Source organism: Globicephala melas, chromosome 2, assembly GCF_963455315.2.
Source record: "Globicephala melas chromosome 2, mGloMel1.2, whole genome shotgun sequence".
NCBI lineage: Eukaryota > Metazoa > Chordata > Mammalia > Artiodactyla > Delphinidae > Globicephala > Globicephala melas.
This window is the reverse complement of record NC_083315.2, coordinates 18,233,742-18,260,752: the sequence shown is the minus strand read 5'-3', so window position 1 is coordinate 18,260,752 and position 27,011 is coordinate 18,233,742. Positions and strand designations below refer to the sequence as shown.

At 40.7% G+C, this 27,011-nt stretch overlaps 1 protein-coding gene across 17 annotated transcripts in view; it reads right to left on the bottom strand.

Annotated features, from left to right (window-relative positions):
- The window catches only part of CREM (cAMP responsive element modulator), a 65,213-nt gene extending 39,252 nt beyond the window's left edge, over positions 1-25,961 (bottom strand). For 4 of the 17 annotated variants that reach the window (XM_030837027.3, XM_060293172.2, XM_060293175.2 and 1 more), the window contains exons 1-3: positions 25,699-25,961; positions 18,194-18,291; positions 8,067-8,187 (exon numbers count right to left, since the gene is read on the bottom strand). In XM_030837027.3, the coding sequence (XP_030692887.1) occupies positions 8,067-8,187; positions 18,194-18,237 (165 nt within the window). In that variant the 5' untranslated portion in view covers positions 18,238-18,291; positions 25,699-25,961. The remainder of the gene's footprint in view (positions 1-8,066; positions 8,188-18,193; positions 18,292-25,698) is intronic. The other 13 variants (XM_060293176.2, XM_060293188.2, XM_060293177.2 and 10 more) reach the window with 6 other exon arrangements.
- Positions 25,962-27,011: the final 1,050 nt, after the last annotated feature.

Sequence of the window (27,011 nt, the reverse complement as noted above, 5' to 3'; positions counted from 1 at the left end):
ATAGTTACTGCATAGTACTGTGCATATATATATAGTATTATATATACAGTAGCTAGATGTAGCATATACTTATGATTACTCTTTGCTAACTATGCATTTTCCCAGGTAATGCTATCTGAAATGGTCTGGTTCAACACTGAGTACCTACGTATTACAAGTAATAGAAATGCTTAATGAAATCTAAAGCCAGGTGCCTGGGTTCTGCCTTTTATTAACTGTGTGACCTATGACAAGTTATTCACCCTCTCTGTACCTTAGTTTCCTCAAGTGCAAAAGAGAATGAAAAAAAACAGTACCTTTCTACAGAGCTGTTGTGAGAGCTGAGCTATATGTGTAAAGCATGGAACAGCGTCTGGCACATATTGAATATTCAATAAACGCTCACTCTTGTTATTTTTATTATTGTTACATTTCATTTAAATAATTTGGTCAAGTATGTAGAGCTTAATTTACATGTATTGATATTAATCCTTTGATTTGGAAAGATTAAAATATTTTTAAAAATATTCCTCAAAATTAAGGTGGAGAAAGAAGAATCAAGGATTTGCATGAAAGTAGAAGTCAAAATCTGAATCAGTGACAAAACATGGCCAGACCAAATTGCATCCTTAAGTTTTTTCAGTTTTAGTCCAAAGATTAGAGTTTATAAATAGAAAAGTCTAAGAATTTAGCTCCTAAAAAAACAGTATAATGAAACTTGGTCTCACCATGAAATCAAAAATCTAGTAATAAATTTTAGTTTAGATTTTCAGAGCCAAAATGTTGCGAAGGAATGCTTGCAACGTTTTAAAATTTCTAAAATAAATCTGAAGTACAAAAATTTAGTATAAATAAAATTTAGTAAAATAAAATATACCAATTTATCAGAACTTTGCTTATAAAACAACTACATATCAGCTTTTCTTCTCTATACCCACTGGAGGCCTATTTAAGCATAAATAGATTTATATTACTTTAGAATGAATTTTTGATACAATATATTCTTATAAATTTATTTATTTTTGGCTGTGTTGGGTCTTCGTTGCTGCGCGCGGGCTTTCTCTAGTTGTGGTGAGCGGGGTCTACTCTTTGTTGCGGTGCGCAGGCGACTCATCGCGGTGGCTTTTATTGTGCGGCACGGGCTCTAGGCGCGAGGGCTTCAGTAGTTGTGGCACGCAGGCTCAGTAGTTGTGGCTTGCGGGCTCTAGAGCACAGGCTCAGTAGCTGGGGCGCACGGGCTTAGTTGCTCCACGGCATGTGGGATCTTCCCGGACCAGGACTCGAACCCATGTCCCCTGCACTGGCAGGCGGATTCTTAACCACTGTACCACCAGGGAAGTCCTGATACGATATTTTTTTTTTTTTTTTTTTTGCGGTACGCAGGCCTCTCACTGCTGTGGCCTCTCCCGTTGCGGAGCACAGGCTCCGGACGCGCAGGCCCAGTGGCCATGGCTCACGGGTCCAGCCGCTCCGCGGCATGTGGGATCCTCCCAGACCGGGGCACGAACCCGCGTCCCCTGCATCGGCAGGCGGACTCCCAACCACTGTGCCACCAGGGAAGCCCTTGTTTTTTTTATTGTGGTAAAAAATACATAATATAAAATTTACCATCTTAACCATTTTTAAGTGTACCCTTCAGTAGTAAGTATATTCACACTGTTGTGAAACAGATCTCCAGAACATTTTCATCCTGCAAATCTGAAACTATACCCCTTAAACAACAGCTCCCTTGTATCTCCTCCCCCCAACCTACTCTTTAACTAGAAAAAAGTCAGAGAAAAGGATAAAGAGAATAACTGTTTATTCTCAGTTATTTTGCCATTACCACTAGCGACAAACTACCTGTTACTAAAACTAAGAAGGAAGACTTGAACATCAAACAAAAAGTACCCAACTCTCATAGAAAATCATTACAAATGACAGAAAATCTCTAACAGTCTCTCAAACACCAAAACAGATTTGTACGCATTTTTTTTCTGATTATAAGGTGTATAAAAACAAAACCTTTTTCTGAAATTTGACTTTGACTGCTTTATACCTACTGAAATTACCTTTGAAACACCGATTTTCATTAAAAGAAAAGTATCATTTAACACACTGGGATGAAAACACAGAGTATATTCTAAAGCCAAAAGCCAACCTTTAAAGAAATCTGTTAGCTATTATACACAAAGTTATCAAAATATGAGTACAGATTATATAACAAATTCTTATTCAAATTGAATAAAATGGTGACTAATATTAACAGTTCACAAATTATTTTTACTTATATCCCTTTAACCTTGAATTACCTTCAAGAATGAGTTACATTTCAAAGCAGTATATTTTCTTGCATTAGTTGACTAAGCAACAACAAAGATTTAGCATTTACTGAAAAAAATTCACTGTTCTATTTTTTTCCTCCTAACTTTTGTTAATTTTTAGAACTAATTCTAAGTGAATACAAATGTTATGTTCAAAAAATTTTAATTAGGGCAATTAAAAATAACCAGGGGAAGGAATACATAAAATTAAGAAGCAATAGAAAGTCAACAATAAAATGAAAATTTTTATTTCAAAATCTTAAGAGGAACTTCTTCTCTTTCAGTTAAGAGCCCCTCAAGTCAGGGAATCAGCATATTGAGGTTTAAAAAACAAGATTCAATTAAACACTGAGCTTGGACTTCCCTGGTGGCGTAGTGGTTAAGAATCTGCCTGCCAATGCGGGGGACACGGGTTCAATCCCTTGTCCGGGGAGATCCCACATGCCATGGAGCAACTAAGCCTGTGTGCCACAACTGCTAGGCCTGTGCTCCAGAGCCCACGAGCCGCAGCTACTGAGGCCGCGTGCTGCAACTACTGAAGCCCATGCGCCTAGAGCCCGCGCTCCACAACAGAAGCCACCACAGTGAGAAGCCCGAGCACCGCAACGAAGAGTAGCCCCCACACACCACAACTAGAGAAAGCCCGCGCGCAGCAATGAAGGTCCAATGCAGCCAATAAAGAACCAGGACAAAACACTGAGCTTGAACTAGATGTACTCAGCCGACAGTAAGTATACCAAATCAACCTAACATGATACAGACCAACTTTAATATACAAATATGATGTTGCTGACCAATTATCAATAGCAAATGTTGCTTGCATGTTGCTTTTTTTTTCGATAGCCATCCATATTCTTCCTGGTCCTACTTAGGACCAAGAACATGGATTTTTGGCACAGCTGGCCAAAATAATGAGAAATGCCATTCCAATTTTCCACCAGTTTGAAACAGAAAACACACAAGTCATACACTGAAACCTATCCCTTGTTAAATCATTCCTACTCCAATCCCTCACTGCACGCCAGGCCTGCTTTCTTCTAAGATGCTTCTTTACGTACTGTTTGCATTTACAGCAGAGAGGATAAGAAAGGAGGTTAGGGCTCCCCTGGTGGCGCAGTGGTTGAGAGTCCGCCTGCCGATGCAGGGGACGCGGGTTCGTGCCGCGGTTTGGGAAGATCCCACGTGCCGCGGAGCTGCTGGGCCCGTGAGCCATGGCCGCTGAGGCTGCGCGTCCGGAGCCTGTGCTCCGCAACGGGAGAGGCCACAACAGTGAGAGGCCCGCGTACCGCAAAAAAAAAAAAAAAAAGAAAGGAGGTTAGCAGAGTATAATCTCTGAACAACATTCCCTAGTGGCTTCCTCTGCTCCACAGAGTCTCCTTGTTTCCAAAAATACAGAGGTTCTCGGAAAGGTTAAATTTTATATTAGAACTAACTCTCTCGAAGCACTACGCTGACCCTGATATCTCGAGTTTCCTTCCAGCTCTATGACCCCTGTGATTCTGCTCCTTTCACCTTTCCTTTCCTATCTGTGCTGAAACTTCGAGAATTGGCCATTTACAAAATAGGGTTATTTATCTTTCCAACTCGAGGTGTCATACTCAGGCCACAGGCTGCATCAGCAGCTATAAGGCATGAAGCTCCAGATAGCACATCGTCTCCTGAGGCTCCATCTGGATTACCGCGCTCACCCTGAGTTTCATGGCAGCATTATTAATTCCCAAGAGACGTGGAACAAGAAAAGTTCAAGGTGCTACCACTGTTGCCTTCAGAGTAGATTACACATTTGTGAGATGAATGGGGAAATGCGAGCATGGACTGCATATTATACCAAGGAATTATGCTCGATTTTGTTAGGTATGATCATGACATTTGGTTATATAGGAAAATGTTCGTAACCTCTTAAGAGCTGCATACCCAGAAGAAAGTAGGAATGACATGACGTGATGTTTGAGATCTGCAGAGCTGCTTAAAATTCTTCGACAAAAAGAAAAAAAAGAAGATAAATGAAGCAAGTGCTACCAAATCTTAGTAATTTTTAAGTTTCTACATATATATGCGGGAGAATTATTCTACTCTTGTGTATGTTTGAAATCTTTCATCACAAAAGAAATGATAACTTCCCATTACCCATTTAAGGATTATATTATTTCCAAAGGCTGTATTATTTTAAAAACTACCTGTATATACAGTAATTTTGCTTTTCACCGTTTTAGCTTTAGGAAAGGGTTTCCTCCTGGCTTGGTTATATAAAATAGACTCTTCCATTTACCACCAAGAGTTTTTCCAGGGGGGAAGGGTGGGGATGGGGGTAGAATCTAGTCTTATATATGTATCAACACACACACTTACCAGACAAGATTCCAGCTTCAATTAAATAAACAAACAAACAAATCTACTTTAAAAACTAACTCAGGCAAGAAGAAATCCAAGTCACAGTACTCAACCTCGATGATCTGCCACTCCAGCCTCTAGCCCTTTGACACTGTCACCACGTGACTTCTATTCACTATTGGATACAGTTAGAAGCGAAAGGCTCCACTGATACCTGGGAAGTTATAAAACAGAAAAACTGAAAACTGAGAACTCCAGCCTCCCTCAATCAGTCAGCAGAGCAGAGGTGTGAGGGCCAAGAGCAAGCTCAAGTTTTCAGATCTTCGTAACTGGGACAATTTTCAGTGTTAACTTGATTAACAGAAGCTCTGGAAAGGCCAGGATACTCAAAACTACCACTATCAAATGACCAGAGGCAAATGATCAAACCCGCTGAACCTTCTGGTTACACCCTGAACCTTCTGGTTACACCCTTCGTTCCGACACTACTTAATGATAATTAGACCATGTAAAAAGGAAAGTAACTGTTATAAATTCCTCTTTACACAAACCTGAACTTAAGTCTAAAACATCTGAGAATTCACAGTCCTCTAGTTTAAATGAAGTAAGTGGCAAGTACATACAATGACATTGCGAATTATTCAGAAGAGTCAGTCACTTTTAGCATACATTATAGGCTTAATAAAATTTCAGTTTGATTTTCTAATCCTTCTATTATATAATACTGCATAATAATAATGAATACTCATAAATAAACTGCTTCAGGCATCACAAGAATCTAAACTAATAATTACGTTTAGAAAATTCTGACTGCTAAGAACTGTGTCCTAATTCTGCAAAATATCATGATCCATAGAGGATTTATGGCCTCATATCCATGGAGGATAACTCTTAGTTAACCAAAAGAATCAATGACTCAGCATACAGATTTCTTCTTAATCTCTTAACATTCCTAGTATGTGAAAGACAAAAACCATAATTTATTTTTTGATCAACTATTTTAAATATAGAGAAAACAGAATAACATAGCAGGTCTATGAACTCGCTATCCAGATTTAATGACTATCCACATTTGATATATTTGAGGTTTTTAAGGAAGTAATAAACATTGTAAATGTAAACCACAGCCTTTTTCTAGTTCTGTGATTCAGCCTTCTCACAAGCCTCTATTCCCCCCTTCTATTTTATTTAACACTCCCAGCTTTCTCACACCCCAGTTCTCACTCCTTTGTTTCACAGACCCATCTTTATCTATTATTTCACAGAAAAACTTCTTGAAGAATCTATACTTCCAATTTCCTCTCCCTCTTATTTATTCTCTAACCTACTAAAGCTAGGTTTCTGTTCACTGGACCTATTCAATTCCAAAACCTCATAAATCCAAGGTTATTTTTTGGACTTCATATTACTTGACCTCTTTAGCAACTTCTGACTGAGGCTCACAGGGCTGGGTGTCACCCCGGCTGAAGGTCCTCAGAACTGCCAACTATCACTGTTAGACAATGGAGATCTGTTGTTTTGACTGTGCAGGCCCAGAAGGCCGGAGGAAACTGCATGTGTGGAGGACAGGAAACCAGTACCTAAAGGGAGAGAAGTGGCGGCAGAAGGAAGATTTGCTTTCAACTACCACTTCAGCAAAAAGGCAGAATTATAGACCAAGAATCATAGTTATAAAAACTCTAGAACACCCCCAATTCACCAAAAGATATATGTGCATTCTCTTCTATTTTCACAGACAAAAAGACTAAAGGATAAACACCAAAATGCTAACAACAATTAAATTTCTGGATGTTAAGACTATAGTTAGCTTTAATTTTCTTCTAATAATACACATTTTATCAATTCTGTACAATGAACATGCATTTTTTTAATAAGAAAAAGGCTGCTTTCTTAAAAAATAGCAAAGGTCTGAATGCTTGTTTTCCGGGGTAACAAAGAAGGGTGTTGCCATGGAGATGTAGCTCCACAAAGCACTTGTGAGGAGAAAACCCCAGGGAGCAAGTGGGTGTCGGGAACTTGAAAGAGGAAAGAAAAGCAGGCTGGGTGCGTGGGTGTCTTGGGAAAATAGAGGCCTCACAGGAGCCAGTCTGGCCGGAGACAACCCAGGAGGTGCCTGGCGCTCCCGAGGGCTCTCCAGGCAGCCATCCGGTCGTTTCTATTCTCCCTTCAAGATACTGCAGGAGTCTCTCCACTGCTCGCACCCCACATCACCATGATGCCACTCAAATGATGTCCACCCCCCAACCCCCCAACCCGCTCCCAGCTCGCTGAGGTCCCCATCCAACCCGCACACAGTCGCTGGTGTCTTAAACACAGTGAACACTGAAAAATGTCTCAGGAACATTTAGAACACAGGATGGTCCACGCTCCCAAATGTTTACCACCCTCTGCTTACCCTGACCAGCTCAACTTCCCAGGCCAGACACGCGGCTCCACTTGGCCTCAACGCTGCAGCTCCCACCCCCATCCTCTGCCTTTGTACATTCTTCCCTGGCCTAGAATACGCTTCCCTCTCCTCCACCCGTCAACCTCTACTCACGCTTTGTGTCCAGCTCAAAAGTAAAATCCTCTACAAAGCACTCCTGGTCAACCGGCTGCTCCCCCGCTGCACGCCTCAATCATTCCTATGTAACATCTCACAGTACTTCTTCTTTTTTTTTTTTTTTTAACATCTTTATTGGAGTATAATTGCTTTACAATGTTGTGTAAGTTTCTGCTGTATAACAAAGTGAATCAGCTCTATGAATACATATATCCCCATATCTCTTCCCTCTTGCATCTTCCTCCCTCCCCACAATACTTCTTACACAGCGAGAATTACCCCTCAAACACCTCTACCCCACTAAACCGTGAGATGTCAAGGCCAGGAAATACATACCCCACACATCTAGAATAGTGCCTAGATACAGGAAGGATTCAGTAAGTATTTGATGAACTAAATAAATGTGATTGTTTTTACTACATATTTTTATAGATATCCAAAAATAAGAGCTGAAAAACAAACACTAACTCATATCAGTGGTCTCTAAATGAAACTAATTCAAAGTTTAAGACCTAACTAAAAAGAAAGTAAAGATTAAACCAAATATACACTGGACAAATGGCAAGATTTCTGCCATCTTTATAGCTAAGAATATAAAACTACTGAATTGAATTCAATGTGGAATTACTGAACTTCTCGAATAATAAATTGAGGATTACATACTATGGATACTAGGATTACACACATACTATGGAGGGGATTTTGTTTTTCCTTTACATAGTGTCTGTTACAATGCAAAAGTAATTCAAACACGTATCTTCTCTTCCAAGTCAAATCAGTAAGAATGGCTGATAACCGGGAAATAGGGGAAACTTAAGACCAACCGCAAGAAAACAGAATCTGCACACAATTCTCATTCCCATACAGGCTAATTTTCATTGGTGCCTGCCTGTTGCCTACATTAAGTTTACCTGAGCTAAAGTGGGGATTGAATTTTGACCAGTCTGCATCTGCATGTGAGCAGATTCGCTCTCTGCCACAGAATCTGGTATACTTCCATCCTGCTGAGAGTCAATTTCCATGGTCATTTGTCTGGAAAGACAATAAAAAGGAAGAAGTATTAAGGCCCTATCTGAATATCTGAAATATCTGTTTTCACTTGGCTTTCTGATTGATATTCATTTCTATCATCCAATCGTACTACTTTATATTTTCAAGAAATAGACTCAGTGGCAGAGTCCTAACTCTCCAAACTTAAAGGCACCTTCTCTGCTCACTGGGTATGAACATTACCAAGGGAGCACTACAAAATGTTCCATGGAATTAGTTTATTTAAAAAAAAATTTAATCTTATAATAAAGCCTCCTTGATAGTTATTTTAAGCCCTCTTGCATAAATTAGTGATAAAGTTAGGTTTTATATTTTACATGAAGTTTAAATATTCTATGACTCTCATGGCCTAATAAACCTGCTTTACATTATGATGTAATATGAAAGAACTTCCACATTGTCTAAATTAAATGTGTTACAATATAAAGATGTATCTGCTTTGTTAGCACTAAGTAGTTTCTGATAAAAAAGCCTGTCAAATTGAATCACTCAGAGTTGACCATTTGTCCTGCAGCTCTCCCTTTACTTAAAGAGGAGAATCTAATTTTTCCAGGAAAAACTTATGCAATAATCTTTTTGCCTATAATTTCAATTTAATTATTTCTATATAGACTCTTTCTAGATAGATGGTAAACCATATTATAATGTTACCCTACTACTAGAAAATATAAAATGCAAACAAAAAATAAGCAAAATCAAATTCCAAAAACTTATAGGAACTACTCCCTGCTATTGTATATCTTTTCAGTTGTCAATAATATAGTGTGTTTTTTTCACCTTAGTAGACTAAACATATATGCAGAAAGTATGCAGGTAAATCAGAACTTTGAATTGACATGTCCAGATCTTTTTTCCCAGATTTGATTAGTAACCAGACCCTACAGATCCTTCATCTACTTAATACCTTCTTTTGCATTTCAACAAACATTACCTGAATTCAAGTCTTCTGTTCTCAAAGCTGTCTGCTGTAGTCTATACTACACCTAGAATTACTTCTCCCTATTAAGACATTTTAATACTTACAACTGAACATGACAATTTAGAGCAATTATAAAAATAAAAATCTAGAGTCTACTATGAAAAAATGTCTTTCCCTCAACATTCCCCAATTCCTTTATCTCTTTTCTTATTATTTCCCAACATGGACTGCCCAATTCTAGGTAAGTAGAGGCCATGCCCCTGCAAAAACTGCCAATTCCTGCGGTTCTACTTTTGCTGTGAGCAGTTCCCAAAGAGAATACCTAGAACACTTAATTCTGCAAGATATGAAAAGGTATTATCTGAGAAAAGAGGGTAAGGGGGAAACGCTTAGTTAGAGGTCGAAATATCCGGGATTAAAAGGGTTTCTTTGCTGCAGAATTTTCTCAGAAGCTTGAATATTTCAGTATGACTTGAGAAGGGTGGAGGGTGCAGATCCAATAGGCAGCATTTTCCAGAAGTATCTGACTCCCCTAGATCCTCTTCCCACAAAGCAAGTCCTAGCAGAAGTGTTTTGGGAAGAACTTGAGAAATGTTGTCTTATGCTATTTCTTACACCATTATTAAAAGCTCTCTTTAGGGGCTTCCCTGGCGGCGCAGTGGTTGAGTCCGCCTGCCGATGCAGGGGACACAGGTTTGCGAGCCGGTCCGGGAAGATCCCACATGCCGCGGAGCGGCTGGGCCCGTGAGCCATGGCCACTGAGCCTGTGCGTCTGGAGCCTGTGCTCCGCAACGGGAGAGGCCACAACAGTGAGAGGCCCGCGTACCGCCAAAAAAAAAAAAAAAAAAAAGCTCTCTTTAGGCTCTGCCAAGAACTTGAGTCTCCACTCAAACATTACACGCTGAAAGGCCTTCCCCACTTCGGGAACATTCCTTTAGCACCATCTACAATACATGACAGGCCCTGAGAATACAAAAGTTAAGTCACAGTCCTTGCCCTGAAGGAAATCATTCACCACTTGGGCCCTGGTTTCTCAAAGTATAGTCCTCGCACAACCTGTATCAGAATTAACAAATACACTTGTAAAGACAAAAAAAAGGCAGATTCCCAGACTCAACCCCAAATCTACTGATTCAAACTTTCTGAGGGGTCTAATTTTTTACATCCAAGAGATTCTGATATATATTAAAATTTGAGAAAAACTTAGCTTATTGGTAAATTCTATCAGTTAGACCAGTAATGAACACTTCTTAAACTGTGTGAAGGATGTTATGTACGAAATGCTTTGGAAAACATAGGAAGGAATGTTGAAGTGGGCCTGAGGATGGGGCCATGTGAGTTGTTTACTGAAGGATGAGAAGAATTTCACCAGGTAGAAAAGGACAGGAGGACCATGAGAGGAAGGAAAATACGGAGAATGTCTGGAAAATAGAGTAGCCGACTGTAGTAGGGAATGTGGTGAGGCGTGGGGGAGCCCTCGGGGGAGCCTATCTACATCTAGCGGGGAAGAGGCAGAGCAGACAGGTGAAAGTATGGCCAGAAAGGCAGGGGGGATCCAGATTAAGAACTGCTTTTAATACTCTGGAGAGAAGAAATGTCCACATCACTCAGACGCTCCTTTACTCTAGGTCCTTCAGCGTCTACACTGTACAACGTTTCAACTGTTTGATATCTTAGAATTCAGTCAAGAACGAGACAATAACCAAGAGTTACCTGTTAACAGGCAAAACAAATGGCCCAAAGTTCGTAAACTGAAACTTCTAAAATGAGGAGTACCTAGTTGGTACTCTAAGCCCATTCAATTTAATTTTAAATACAATTCTCATTTATCTGGTTTCTAAACATACTGGATATAAGAAGTGACAGCTGGAGATAGGGTAAGGGGAGGAGAAAATATACAGAATATAATAAACAGGTCAAGAATTCCAAGTGTGGCTGTGGGTGGGAATGTAAGTTGGTGCAGCCATCGTGAAAACAGCGTGGAGGGTCCTCAGAACACTCAAAAGAGAGCTGCCACACGACCCAGCAATCCCTCTACTGGGTGTATATCCAACCCCCTGCACTAATTTGAAAAGACACATGCACCCCCAATGTTCACAGCAGCACTGTTTACAACTGCCAAGATATGGAAGCAACCTAAGTGTCCATCAACAGATGACTGGATAAACAAGATGTGGTCTGTATACACAGGGGAATGCTACTCAGCTATAAAAAATGGAATTTTGCCATTTGCAATAACGTGGATGGACTTGGAGGGTATTATGTTAAGTGAAATCAGTCAGACAGAGAAGGACAAATACTCCATGATATCACTTATATGTGGAATCTAAAAAATACAACAAACTACTGAATATAACAAAAAAGAAACAGACTCACAGATATATTAAACAAACTAGTGGTTACCAGTGGGAAGAGGGAAGCCGGAGGGACAGAATAGGTGTAGGGGATTAAGAGGTACAAACTATTAGGTTTAAAATAAGCTACAATGATATACTGTACAACACAAGAAATATAGCCAATATTTTATAATAAGTAAAAATGGAGTAGAACCTTTAAAGATTGTGAATCACTGTATTAGTACACCTGTAACTTATATAATATTGTATATCAACTATACTTTAATAAAATTTTTTTAAATTATTTTTTAAAAAAGGAATTCCAAGTGTGTAGCAATTTGGGCCCATACAGGGTAAAGTCTCCTAGTTCTTTATATTCAGGAAATTGAAGAATTTATGAGTTAAAATTCAATAACTGATATTTACAATAACTATCCTGAGTCATTAAGAAAATAATTATACTTTGTATAATTTAAGGAAAGAGGAGTATACATAATAGAATCTAGGAAGACTCCCACCAAAAAAAGCACTAATGCTTAAAAAGGTAAACCTAAGCTATTCAGGAGTTGTTTTTTGAGATATAATGAAAGACTTCATAAGTTATTAAACATTTCAAACTCTTTTACACATGAAAGTGTTTTATACACACTATTTCATGCACTCACGTTCACTGTTCCCTTTTTTTCCTGGGTATTCCCCAGAGTTCAATCCTTTGCCCTTTTACTTTTTTCAGTCTACATACTATGGCTTCCTTAATCCTAGATGCATTTGACTCCCAAATCTGTATTTGTGCTTCCCCCCCACAGTGAGCAACTTAACCTGGAGTTTTCACAGACACCTATCCCTTCTCTTATATTCCTTCTTTCAGTCAAGAGCATCACTATCCATTCAAACTCCAAAGTTAGAATCATGTGTCTGTATGTGAGTCAGTACCACACCAACTACCAAAAAATCCATATAGCTAAATACCAGCCAGATCAGGATGCCATGAGGCCCTGAGCCTCCTAGTGAGGAAAGGCAGAAATGGAAGGTTAGCAGCACCACCCTCCCCGCCACCCCCGTTCATCCTCCCTGCCACACTTGGCATCATCCACTAACCTCCTATCCCAGCACTGGACCAAGCAGCTGCATTGCTGCTCCTCACAACTGCTACCGTCCACTCACACATCACAGTAAGGTCCCCTGTAAGCCATGACTAAACTGCAATGCCCCTTCACCTATGCCAGAATCGTATCCATTAACATCTCACATTCTGGTTTCCCCAGCCACTGTCAAAGATACAAGCTCCTCCCACATTTCATTTTCACTCTCATAACCAGTGCTTCCTTTCCCCCCATAATACAGTTGCTCGCTCCTGTTCTCCTCCGAAGCCTTTGCGATGTGCTGTCTGGAACTCCCAAAACCCCCCACACGCCCCCTCAAGAGGGAGCTGTTTGTCTTCCCACACTGAATCAAGATCCCAATGTTGACTTGGCATCCTCACTGATCCCCACTATTTCCCAGCTGTGCTTCCTCTGCTCCTTCATAAAAACTCTTGTTCACAGAGCCTCAAGGTAATTGGGTGTACCATCCGATACGACTCATCCATATGATAATCATCAGCTTCTGCTTTCAAGGATTGACACTGAAGACTTTGGCACCTGACTTAAAAAAGCTTTCCTCTCCACCATTCTGTGTTATGTTCCACCCTCAAAACAAAGGACCCATCCCTCACCCTGATGCCTCAGTTTAATGACTTTCTTCCCTCCCCTACAGCCTTCTACCTGAGGGGCTGGCCGTACACTGGACCTTGTCAGTGTCCAAAACTGCTCCACTTCTGAAATAATTAATTCTGACATCCCACTCTACCAATATTCTATCCTCCCAGCTCACACCCACCCTCAATTACTCCCATCACGCCTGTATTTCCACCACACTGATCTCTAGACCACTACTTTCTCCCTTTCAATCAGCCTCCTCCTTTCTTCACATCCCGTCCTACTCAGCTTAGAATCCATAGTTTCTCATTTTAACTGCTGTTTCCCAATACCCTAAATTCCCTTGTCCCTTTTCCTTCTGTTTTATCTGCTTAGTAAATACCAATCTCAGATAAAACCTGTTCTGTCTCCTCTATGCATGCACCAATGAACAATACTGAACAAAATTTTAAAAGAGAATATTATTAAGGCTACTGAATCCAGTTTTCAACCTCAAATAAGCAGCAATCTTACTGCTTCCTTGGAAGCTTACTCTCCCATTCTCTGCTACTGTTTCAAGTCTCCCTCTTCTCAAATCCCTGAGCTCACCTACTATCACATTCCACATGAGACCTTGCCTCCTGTTTCAGATGAGAACCCCCTCAACTTCCTGCCACCAAATCAACAAATCCACTTACATCTACACCTGCATTTTCCCTTGCTTCCAACTCCCCAGACTTAAATTCCTGTCTGTCCTTGGGATCCCTCTTCATTAGGCTATGGGGGCATTACACTAACAATTACCCTCTGCCCTCCCCAATGGCTTCCTCCTGCCAAGGTTTAAGCTTGTTCAAGTCTCCCCAACCCCACACACACACACACACACACACACACACACACAACCACTGAACCAGAAGTCATTCTCTAGCTGCTCTCTCAAACCTCTCTTCTTCCTCTCACTGCTAAGCTACTTTAAAGAACTGCCAACACTATCTCCATTTCTTCACCTCCCACCTACTCCCAGACAACCCCTAACTGGCTTCTGCCCCACGAAGACTTCTCTAGTAGGGGTAATCTATCTCAGTCACTGAATCCAATGTTCATTTTAAGTCCTATCTTGTTTGATCCCTCAGCAGCACTCAAAACCTCTGACATCTCCCTTCTTGGGTATCTTGAGGTCACGATACTGATTTTCTGCTCCCATCTGATTCTCTGACAATTTCTCCACAAGCTCCTTTGCCAATTCCTTCTCCTACTTGGTGTTAACCTTCAACACTGCATTCTTTAGGACTCTGGTTAGCCTTCTGGCCTCACTCTCAAATCTCTCCCTGTGTAATATCATCCATTTCTCTAGATTCAAGCACCAGCTTTAAGCTTATGACTCTCAAATCTAGATCTCTGGCCCAGAGGTCTCTCTTGAATTCCAGAATCATATCCAAGTGCCTACTTAACATCTCCAAATAGATGTCCTGCAGGTACCTCAAACTCAATGGGTCCAAAACTAACTCCTTTTCTTCCTCCACAAATATGTTCCTTCTCTGAGTTTTGCACCTCAGGAAATGGGGCCCCACTTCAATCCATCTGCTCCAGTGGAAACCTGAGTGTCATCCTGAAACCCTCTCCCTTTCATTCCCTACAGTGCCATCAGCAGGTGGGATGATTCTACCTTGCAAAGAACAATTCAGTCCTCTTCTCTGCCACCACTGTGCTGCCGACAGTTATCTTTCTGAAACATATTTCTGCTTAAAACTCTTCAGGAGCTTCCTATTGACTACAGGATAAAACCCAAACTTCTCACAGTAATCCTAACTACAACTACCGTTTGTCAAGTGCTTACCATGTGGTAAATGCCTACTAGTTTTCATTCTTAACAACTTTATAAGGGCAATATAGCTAGTTCTTCTTTTAGAGGTGAGGAAAAGGAGACATAAAGAGGTTAAGAATCTGATTTTACCACAAAGGTATTGAGTGGCAAAGCCAGGTTTCGAACTAAGGCCTTTTTCCAAAGTTCATATTCTCAATTACCAAACCAAACTGCCATTCAATTTCTTTCACAATGTGACCTCATTTTATCTTTACAGCCTCATCTCCAGTCACCCCATTCCTTCCCACACTCTGCATTCCAGCCTCCTTATGAGCCATTTTTTGGTCAAATACACATCTTATTCCCCCAATTCTAATCTTTTATATCTGCTCTTCCCTGTTCCTGGGATGCCCTTCACTCCTTCTCCGTCCAACAGGCGCATTTCTACTTGTTCTTCAAAGCCTGGCTCAAGGACACCATCTTTCAAAGCCTATTCTAATAGCCTTGGGCACAATTACGCTGTTCTGAGTTCCCAAAGCATCTTGTGCAATCCCCTCCATTTCAGCACTTGTCTAGCATATATCACATCTGTCCACAAAGTACTAGCACAGTGTGTGCAACAGAGACCACATCTTAGATTTCAATGTATTCCCAGTGCCTAGTACAGAATCTACCATAATCATTAAATAAGCCAATTAATCAACTATTCTGGAAGACTATGCAACTGTTAGGTGTTACTAAAATGATAAAAATAAGGTTCAGAGAGATTAAGTGACTTTCTACAGAGGACACAACAGACTGCATGATAGAGGGTGAACAAGAGGTCTTGTGACTGTGACCTCAGGGGTCCTTCCACAGCCAGTGCCCTGAGCAGTAGTCCCGTTTAGATACATCTTAACCAATGCTGTGCTTTTGAGTATGCTGCAACTGTTGTCACAATCTTCATTTAGATATGCTTTGTCTTTCCCACTAGGATGTAGAGACTCTAATCTTATCCCATTTTATTCTCCTGGAGTGCCTCGTACAGTGCCCAGTACATGTCATTCAGTAAAAGTTTGATACTAAATCAATTTATTTGAAGGTAAAAATCATCTACAGAAGAGTAAGGTCAGCACTACCAATTTACACACTCTGTCATTTTCAACTAAGTTCATTCTGCTGATCTATATCCAACTGTTCTCCAGTACCACCGCCTAAACCCACTAAAAACCAACCCAGGCCAGGACTCAGGGCTGAAGATTCAACTAACATTTAAGTGCTCAACATGGGTCAGGCACTGTACTGGGTATTTTCAAACACTAACTCAGCAGGAAATACAGGACCCAGACCTCAGCTGGAACTGATGTACATCAACACTAACATCTGTAAGTCAGCCTCAGTAGTCCTGATGGAATTTATTTAAAAAGTGTAAGAGAAAGCTCCATCTTAATCTTTCGTACTTTAAAGTATGAAAGATTCATACTTTAAGTATGAGTGAAGATTTGAGTATGAAAGATTTGAAAGATTTCATACTTTAAAGTATATTCACTTACATACTTTATAGTGAAAATTAAAGAGGTGTACATACAATATTTTCCCCCAAATCTCACTTTTTGTAACAAATTTTAATCATAGTTATACTAGTATTAATAGAGTAATCTATAAATTAATTAATTATGTAATATTTTAATCTTAAACAAATCCAAATTAGACAGAAAAAGACCAATTAGGAAATATAAATTACAAAATATTTAAAAATAAAAACATATGAGATAAAACAATAAAAACACTAAAACAAATTAAAAAGTCCATTAAGCACCATAAGCTAACAGTAAGCAAAATACTGGCAAACATTCAGTTCCACAATTCTAAAGAACAGATAAGGATTTGCTAAAATGGGCATATTTAAATTTATAAATGATTAATGGAAGTAGTAACATTCTTTTCTTATGAAAGCTAAATATTTCTTCTGAAATCTTTTTTATATTATTGGCAAACCATTTTCTTCTTCAACAGAAAAGTAAATGTTATCCCAATATCTTCTTAATATATTGGGATTCAGCTCAGTAAGTGTTAATATAACTAATGTTTTAAAAGAATAGGATCCATCCAGTAGCACAATTTTCAAAGACTTCCAGGGTGAACTACTTTTAGGGGTTGGGGGTAGAATTGTATGTTTGCTTACTGTTATTTTCTAGGCCTTTAGTAGAACATCTATGTCATACTGCAAAAACTCCCCAAAATACTGAACTACAACAAACAGTACAGTACTGTCTGTATATGATTTGTATAATATACATTCAAGAAATGAATACAAAGGAATATATCTGTAAAAATGATATTTACAATTATAGAAATATTGAGGTAATTAATGACCAAAGTTATTTCAGCATACCTATGTTTCAAGAACACACAAGATATTTAAATGGAAGGAAAAACCAGAAGAAAAAGGAAAAACATTTTAAAGAAATGCTATCATAAGTACCCAGGAAAGTGTTCGTAAAAGATAGGAACAAAGAAGAGAAAAGGAATACAGACCAAAAATATCTAAATGAAAAATAAGACAAAGGCAGTTTCCTAATTATAATTAAAGTGTATAGTGAACTAATAACTTCTAAAATCTTACTTAGTTGTATCCAATTTGCAAAGACAAATTACACTGCAGAGCAACTATATTTACCCTTGTAAAAATTTTCATCTCTTTTAAAAATAAGATCCAGCAGCAAAAGGAAAAATTATTAAAGTTGTTTCTATTATCTATTTTTAAATAGTTTTACCAAAACTGTCAAAGAAAATTCATTTTCTTTTTGATGCTAGACCCAATGGATGAACCAGAATATCTCTGAAAGTAACTAAAAGAAAACCTGAAAAGTAATATTTGGATTTCTGTAAAACGCTTGGTAGAGACTTCCCTCTGTTTTACAACTTCAGGTACAAGTGTAAGCAGAAAAACGAAAACTCTGTCCACATCCTTAAGTGCAATCTCCTTTCTGACTGGAAAGGCCAGCGCTTAGAATGAGCTGCCCGTGAATATCCACCTATCCTCTGCATTGCCTCACACAGCACATGGTGGAAGAGAAACTCCCTAATTGAGTAGCTGAGCAATTTGGGTACATATTATTATATTTTTTATTATAATGTGTATATATATGTACACACATACACATATATATGTATGGTACATAGATATACACCATTAATTTATCCATCATTTTAACTTTAAGCTCTCTAAGTAGAACTTTCAAAAGAATAGAAAAATAATATATCCACCTACCTTAGATTTGTTTTAATATATTTTTTCCTGCCACACTTGCTCATTATTAAGACATTTGTAGTCAATGCTTTGCTCCTTCGTTTTCTTCTTTATTTATCCTGCAGTAAAATTATAATGTCGAGTTGGCAGATCATAAGATTTTATTTTAAAAAAATTAAAATCTCTCAAAACTACACCAGAATACCCCAGAATACCCTAATTTCCATAAAACAAAAAAACAGCATAGAGAGGTGAAAACAACTCCGTATTTTTTTCAAACTTACTACTATTCAATTGCCTTATTTTCTTAGGAAAAAATTCCAAAAAATTAAATCATGTGCTACTTATCATTTTCCACTGAAGAGAGTGCAGTGCTGCCTAAATCATTTCACACACACTACAAATCGCTCATTAAGTATCAGCTCTATTTTAAAATAATAATCACTTAATAAACTGAATGAATCTATCATTTTCTCAAATTTCATTCCACTGAAACAAATTTGTCAACTATTTTTCATTTACCTTAACTTCAAAACTGGGTTTTGTCAAAGAATTTTAACTGCAAACAAAATAGTAACCGTTCCTTTAAAATCTCCTCTGATAGCCTTTAATCCATTAAAAAAGCTGTTTTAGACACTCTAGCAATTAAACCCCCCTTTTTTTTTTTTACTAATATCTCTTTAAAATACACATTTGACATGCTGAATGAAGTAAAGTTGGCAAAGAAAAAGACAAAAGGAGAGCAGTGAGCCCTCAATTTGTTTTAGATTTGAAAGGACCAACACCCGCATCCCTAAGTTCCTTCCAGGCGTCTATGCCAGCAACAGAGATGCTTGGCAACAAACATGCTATTTCCGGGGTTCCCTCCTAAGTGGTCTCTCTAAAATGATGTCACACCATCCCACCCAATTTGGAAACTGAGTCAGCAGGCAAGTGTGCTGCAACTTACTACGGGCACCAGGACAATGGTTACTGTTACCACCTGCCCCCACACAACCATAGCGACAATGTGGAAAGGTAAGGCACTTGAACCAGGCAACCTACAACATGAACAAGAAACAAGGATGGTGACATTCATTCAGATTAAACCTTATTCTGTGTTATATTACACTGGCATTTTATGTGGGGACATCTTATCTTCCATAACAACTGTGTAACCATGAGGGCAGGGGCTACTGATTTATTAAACAGTGATTGGCACCCAAGATACCCCAGCCCTTGTGCTTGGCACCAAGACACAGGTAACAAGATGTCCCTGATCTCCAGCAGCTTCGGTTCTAATGAGGGAGACAGATGTTTAAACAAGGAATAATGATAATATTATCTGAATAATAATGATGAGTACGGCACCATATAAGAAGAGAGAAGTAACTCCCAATTTCTCCTGGAAATACCATATTCTTTGGTTTAATTTCTGAGTAAGTAATACATTATGATTCAGAACTCAAAAAGTAGAAAAAGGTATTTGGTGAAGTCTGGGAACAGCCACCCATTTCCTCTTCCCAGAGGCTGCCAGCATTGAAGACAGTCTCAGCTTCCTGCCACCCCATCACAAGACATCAAGAGAGCAAATGACTAGCCTCACAACAGAATAATGACCATCAGATAAACCTGATCCTGACTCAGGCTCATCAGAGAATTATTTCATTCCAACTACTCTCTAAGAAGTCATCACTGATTGATCACCTGCTTGCCAAATCTTCAAGAATGATCTTTAGTCCCTATCCTCAACATGCCTACAGCATTTCCTACTCCCCAAATTTCGCCCTCCTTGAACTCTTCAGGACACCACGTTCATGTTTCCCTTCCAAGTTATCCAGTCCTTCGCCTTAGTCTCCTTTGGCCCACTCTTTAAGTACTGGTATTCCCAGGCTTTCAGTCACAAACACCTCCACACTCTCCCCCTAGGCTGCCTCATCTCCTCTTGATGTGTCTCAAATCTCACCTCCAGCCTGGACCTCTCTCTCCTGAGCTCTAGCCTGTATGTATCTGCCTATTTGACATCTCTTAACGGTTTCTTCAGAGATCCTCAAGTCTAATATGTTTAAAACTAACCTCAACTCCCTTGCTCTGCATCTCACCTCTTGCTGTACTTTTATCTCGATTGGGGAGTGACATCACCATCGGCACAGCCACCCTATCCAGGAGTCCTCTCTCTTCATTCCCCACTTCCCTTGTCCCCAATTCCTGAGGTGGCAACACGGTCTAGTGGTCGTAGCATAGCAGTGTGCAATATAAACAGTGTGGCACTGGAGGTTGATCTGGGTGTTAACTTGAGTTCTACCCCTTATTAGCTATGGTTTTTGCAAGAAAGGCAAAATAAAGATCCCACTGCAATTAGCACGGTCAAAACAAAAAGAACAGAACGTGGAATAAAGGGAAGTACACCTCTAACGGAAGCAGGAAGAGAAAGAACACAGAAAAGTATGATCTGTTTCTTGAGTTCTGGATGAAGAAAGGTTTTAGCCTTTTGGGAAAGTAGAAGATCCTCAGCAGTTAACTATGATTTAAGTAGCAAAGCAAGTAAGGTTTGAAAGAAAGTAGGAGAAGAATATGAAGCTTACATTGTAAAGCTGGTCCTCCTCAACCAAGTCAATTAAGAAACTGGGAAAAGGGAGGCTAGCTAGGAGAGAGAAGTACCGTTGACCCTTGAACAACACAGGTTTGAAACAGTATGGGTCCACTTATATGCAAATTCTTTTCAATAAATATATTGGAGGGACTTCCCTGGTAGTCCAGTGGTAAAGCATCCGCCTTCCAATGCAGGGGACACGAGTTCGATCCCTGGTCAGGGAACTAAGATACCACGTGTCATTGGGGGCAACTAAGCCCACACACCACAACTAGAGAGAGAAAACCCACGTGCCGCAACTAGAGAGAAGCCCACGCGTCACAACGATAGATCCAGCACAGCTCAACAAATGTCCTGCGTGTCGCAACTAAGACCCGACGCAGCAAAAATAAATAAAAACAAATAAATAAATTAATTAAAATATATTGGAAAAATTTTTGGAGATTTGCAATAAGTTGAAAAACTCACAGATGAAACTCATAGCCTATAATTATTGAAACAAGAAAAAGGTATGTCATGAAAGTGTAAAATATATGTAGATACTAGTCTATCCTTACACAGGCATAAGGTGATATTTAATAAAAATAATGTGTTAGTTTTCTTACTGTTTTATAACTTTGCTTTCAAAGAACTACATTACTGTACAGTATTCCTCTCTCTCATAGTTGGAGGAACTGCAAATCAGCTATCGTCATAGGTAAGTGGTTTTTTTTAAAAAAGTAACAATGTTTCCAATACTGTAATATGAATATGACTGTAATACTGTATGCCATAAATTTCTACAATGATTCATTCATTAGTGTTTGGGCTAGGCTACCGTGAAGCAATCGTATCAATTACACTAGGCAATCATATTGCTGCTTCTGCGCTATTAATGTATGAATCGTTACCTATAAATAAATACAGATTTCTTTTTCACATTATCTTTTCATTTTTGATGTCAAGTGTCAGTAATACATATTACATCTGCAGTGTTTTGTATCATATGACAATACTGATGTAGGTACAGACAAATGATTCATCTCATAAACTTATGGTATTGATAAATACAGTACAGTACTGTAAATGTATTTCTCTTCCTTATGATTTTCTTAACATTTTCTTTTCTCTCGCTTACTTTAGTGTGAGAATACAGTATATAATACATACAACATAGAAAACATGTTTTAACTGTTTACATTATTGGTAAGGTTTTCTGGTCAACAGCAGGCTATATTAGTAGTTAAGTTTTGGGGGAGTCAAAAGTTATACAGGGATATTCAACTGAGCAGCAGTCGGCGCCCCTAACTCCCACGCTGCTCAAGAGTCAACTGTAATTACAAAACGTCACGTATGTGAAGTTGACAGGGACGCGCCTATGGTTATTATGCATTTTAGGGGAAGGAGATTAGTACAGGAAAAACAAAGCAATACAGTAGTATAAGGAAATTATGCCACTTTCAAAGTTTTGTAATCTTTGTGAAGTAGTTAGAATAACTTTCAAATAACAAGTTTTACACTTTTGTGTAAAAACAGAAGTGGCCAGGAACAGTTCTTCTAAATAATTATTTGAAACACTTGTAAATATTGTCTTTACTATTTTGAATATGAATCATACAGAAAATCAGGCAGCATTCTAATACAGATTCAAGGTCACTCCAGTTTAATTGCTTCAGATACCCATTATTATTTAAGAAATCTAAACTCTTTACTAAAATCACCAAAGGATTAACTATTCAAGCATCCCTTTTTCGGTTCATTCCCCACCTGGTGCCTGCTTTCGTCTATTTCAGTCAATGAAGAGCAGAATCCACTGCTAAGGAGGAAATGAAAAATGAAATTCAAATAGTCATGGCCTATCTCCACTTTTCCAAGCACACCCCGCCAGGCCGAGCCCCGGCCCCATTTCATGAAGGGAAACATAACTTTCAATCTATTGGGGAAGTTATTTGCTTGGCTAATCATTGTAGGGCTTTTCTTTCAACAGAACACTTCATTACCGCACTTTAAGTACATTTCAAAACATTTATTTACACATAAAGTACAACTGCATCGACTACTAACTAGAAAATCTGGGAAAGAGTATATAAGACACTGGAATTAGCTAAGGTTCACAGAAACGAATTTCAACATTATTATACTTACCTAGGTTGGTCCTATCTTGTGTATATGAACAAAACTAGTACCTAAGTGTAGAAACATACCTAAATAAGTTCAATTTAACTCCTCCATCAATTTTAAGAGGTGCAAAAGCATCCCAAGTGTCTTTATGCGTGATATATAGTTGCCCCAATTCCAGAGCTGGAAGCTTTCATCATAATCAATGCTAGGATATAAATTCCTAAGCATTTCTAGGCAAAAAAATAATTTTTGTGCTACCAATGAAAAAAAAGAGGCTGTTTGAGAATATGAACACAACTCTATGACATTTGACATTCTGAGTTAGGATGGTCTAATTTTAAATCTGCTGAGTTAAAAAAACAAAAACAAAAACTTCACTAAGATAACCTTGAAGAAACTGAGTTTGTTTTCTGGAATTCTCAAAAGTAAACAATGTCAGAATCACATGAACCCCACTGTTAAAATTTCACAGGGTTTCATTTTGACATTTGATTGGTCTGGTTGTACTTTTCTGTTCAGAAAGTATGCATGAAGATGCTTCCCATTTGGGGAGAACTGAGAGACTTCAAAAGAGCCTCACAAAAAGTTGCTAGTAAGGTTTTCTTGGAGGCAAGCGTCCTTCTTCACCAGTGAGATAGTTATTTAAACAGTGCTAAATAACCTACTAGCTCATGCCTTCACTCAAAATTGTTTCACATATACCTTGCCAGTAATTTCCCATAACACTCCTGGGAAGGTCAGTCAAGATTTGCAAACTAGATATTTTAAAAAATTGCTATAACTGTTATTATACCAATAAGACTTGGCTTGTCTTCATGAGTAATATTAAGATAAATCCCAGCTAATGTCATCCTTAGGTTTTCCTCTTCATTCTCCCTTATTGGCTACTGGATATCCTACAGCATCATTAAAAGAAAACCCATGAATGAGAGATTTACTTTTAAGAACAGGGCACTCTTTATTGTGTGATTCCCATGGTAAAAAGTATTTTAAACACCCTGTGCTCTTTAAAATGAAATTAACAAAATGATTTTAAATGTTTACTTCTACATATGTATAATGAATGAGAAACACTTTCCTTGAAATCTATACTTTTACAATATATATATACTTGTACTGATAATATTGAAATTGTATTCAATGCACACACTGCTATTATCAAAGTTGACTTTTATATATGTCGACATCAGTTCAATAAAGTAGAAATACTTAACAGAATTCAAAGACATTTCAGGTTTATTTCCTTAATGACCAATACTGATTGCATGTCAAAACATCAATGGTTCAACTGTTAAGTGTTTGCATTGTTCAGTTTTATGTTTAAAAGTCTACCTAAATGGGACAAGACATTTAAGCACTTTCCAATAGACTACCCACTTCAACAATAAACCTGACTTACTTTTCTGGCCGAATATTAACCCGTAGAGAATACCAGGTTGGGGAAAACAGGATCAGGAATATACGTCTATACTGGTAAAGATTCAGTCAGTGTTCCTTACGTATGTTAACAACCTGAAACTCTTCCTTACTTTTCATGAAATGTGCGTAATTTTAAACATGATTTCATATTTTAATCATGTAGTGATTTGCCCCAATAGGAAACTAGAGTAGTCTATGGAGTCTGGAGTTTGTTAAACTCACCCAATTTCAGTAAACTGCTGGAACAATGTGAAAACAAAAAGACTAAAGAGCTCCTTTGTGTTTACACGTTCAATAAAAATTTATTCATACACTCATAAAATGTGTACACAAAACATCCGTGTAATTACAACTTCACACTCACCAAAGCGACTCCAGGTTGAACAGTCACTGGGCAAGCATTTGCTTACACTGAACTATTTACAGATGCACCAAAAATGTTTGTGTCATTACCAACACTTAACATGACAATGCTTTCAGTGTTTACTCATCCAGGATCAAATCCATTGAAAAGCTGCGTTTGGATCAATAAGCAGCTTTTTAAACATCAGTATCTTAATACTTAGCATAAGTTGGCCAAAACACATTGTTTGCAATTTGCCTTTCTTTGGGGGAAAAAAGTTCCTTTAAGTTCAAAGTTTCAAAGACTACGACTTTGAAGGGAAAGCAGCTTGTTATCCAAAAGCAGTATCAAGACTAGGAGAAAAATATGGAACCCACGGGGAAAAAACTAGAGAACACGAATTATTCATGTAATCTAATCTTCACACTGGACCTCTAGCCCTGCGCATCTCGGTTTGTGTTTGTTTCCAGGGAGGGTGGCTGCACTCCCAGCAGCCCGGCGAATTAGGCAGGAAAGGAAAAGTTGTTCGGAAGCCGCTCCGGTGAGCCGCCCGGTTACAAGGCCTCCAGTGCGGACCGACGCTGGTCCCGCGGGTCAGCATCGCTCTGACCCCGGCCGGCCGGCCGCCCCTTCCCGAGCCGCGCAGGGAGCGTGAGAGGCTCACACTCGGGACCGGGTCCGGGCCCCGGCGGGGACCGCGGGGAAGACGTCCGAGGACGCGCGTCCCTCTCAGTTCGCGCTCCGGCTCCGGGGGCCTTGCCGGGCTGGCTGGTCCCGGCGCAAAGGGGACGCGGGGAACAAGGGCGGCGCGCCTTCCAGCAGCGCCGTGGCAGCGCCCCGCTCGCTCGGTCTCGGGCCGCGAGGACCGGGAGGCGGCGGCTCTGGCGAGTGACGGGAGAGGACGGAGCCACGTCGCCCGCCTGTCCGGCGGCCTCCGCTCCCTCGGAGCCGGAGAGGTGGCCCCTCGGAAAGCGCCCGCCGGGTGCGCGGGGCAAACAGCGGGGGCGGCCGGGGCTAACCGCTCCGCCCTGCCCCCGCTCCGGCGCCCCCGCCTTAGGCTCCGCCGGCCCCGCCGGCCGGCGCGCCACTTACCCGCCGCGAAGCGATTTACGTAGCGGGCCTCGTCACTGCTTACGGACGCGAGGAGGTGGGACGACAAGCCCCACCGGGACCGGCGCCGGCCCACGTCGCCCCACGTCAGCACTGATGCGGCCACCGCGGCCTACCCGCCGAGCGCGACCCAACGCGGCGTCGCAGCCGCCAGCCCGCGGCCTCGAGTCCGCCCACCCGCCGGCCCAGCTCCGCGCCGCACCTGCCCCTGCCCGGGGGACGCCGCGTGAATCCACGCTCGAACCCCGCCCCCTACCGGCCGCCGGAGGGAGTGCGGCGCCGACAATCCAACAATTGAATGGAACGGGGCGGGAGAGGGGGGTTGAGGGGCGGAGCTGAGGGTGGACTGGGGGCGGGGTCTGAGGTGGGGGAGGAGGAGGTGGGGCCCGAGGATGAAGAGGAGCGTGGCTGGAGGCGGGGCCTGAGGGTGCGGGACTAGAAGGAGTTGGGTCTGAGAACGAGGGAGGAGGGGCCAGGGGCGAGGCCGGGAGGAGGAAGTAGGCTGGTTGGGGAGGAAGACCGCGTCGGGGGCGGGGCCTAAGGGGCGGGCGGAGAAACCGGAAGCTGTCCTTCGGCCTCCACTCCCGGAAGCCAATCGATTGGGAAAAGAGCCGAGGTTGCGGCGGTGTCCTGCGTGGAAGTCGGTTCACCTAGGGGAGTCGCCAGCTGCCAGCCGAGGCCCGCGAGCGCATCCTGCGGACCCCACCTCAACGCCGCCGGCCGCAAGGGCCGGAGGCCGCGCCCGCTGCCAACTTCCGACGACCCTGTCTGTGCGTCAGTGTCACGGAGATACAGCGGGGTCCCCACTTGGTGATGTGACAGAGGACAGAAAGGCTTTTTGGTAACAAGCAAAAGCCCCCGCCTGGAAGAGGGAAGAGTTTCGTTTTCGTCCAGCTGGAAACCCGGGGCTTTCCAGTAAGAGGGGCGGCCCCGGCCGGTAGAACGGTCACCTGTTTTACACCAGGAAGCCGGTTATAACGGTGACCCAACGCCCGACCTTCGGTTCTCAGGAGTGGGTCACGCCGAGAACCGCCGTCAAGGACACTACTTGAAAAGTTGCTGAGTAAAGAAAATAAAAGCATAATCCACGTAGTGCAGGTGAAGAAGGGCAGCTTTGTGAAATACTAGAGTCCCAGTGGAGTTGAGGGGAAAATCCTGAACTCTTCAGTGCTAGATTACGGCCAGTCCGAACTACTGGCAGCTGTAATGCGTACTAGCGGAGATAAGAGGATAAACACCTGGTAAATTCACGTCCTCCTTTCCACATTGGCAGAGTTTTGAAATTCTTCCTTCCG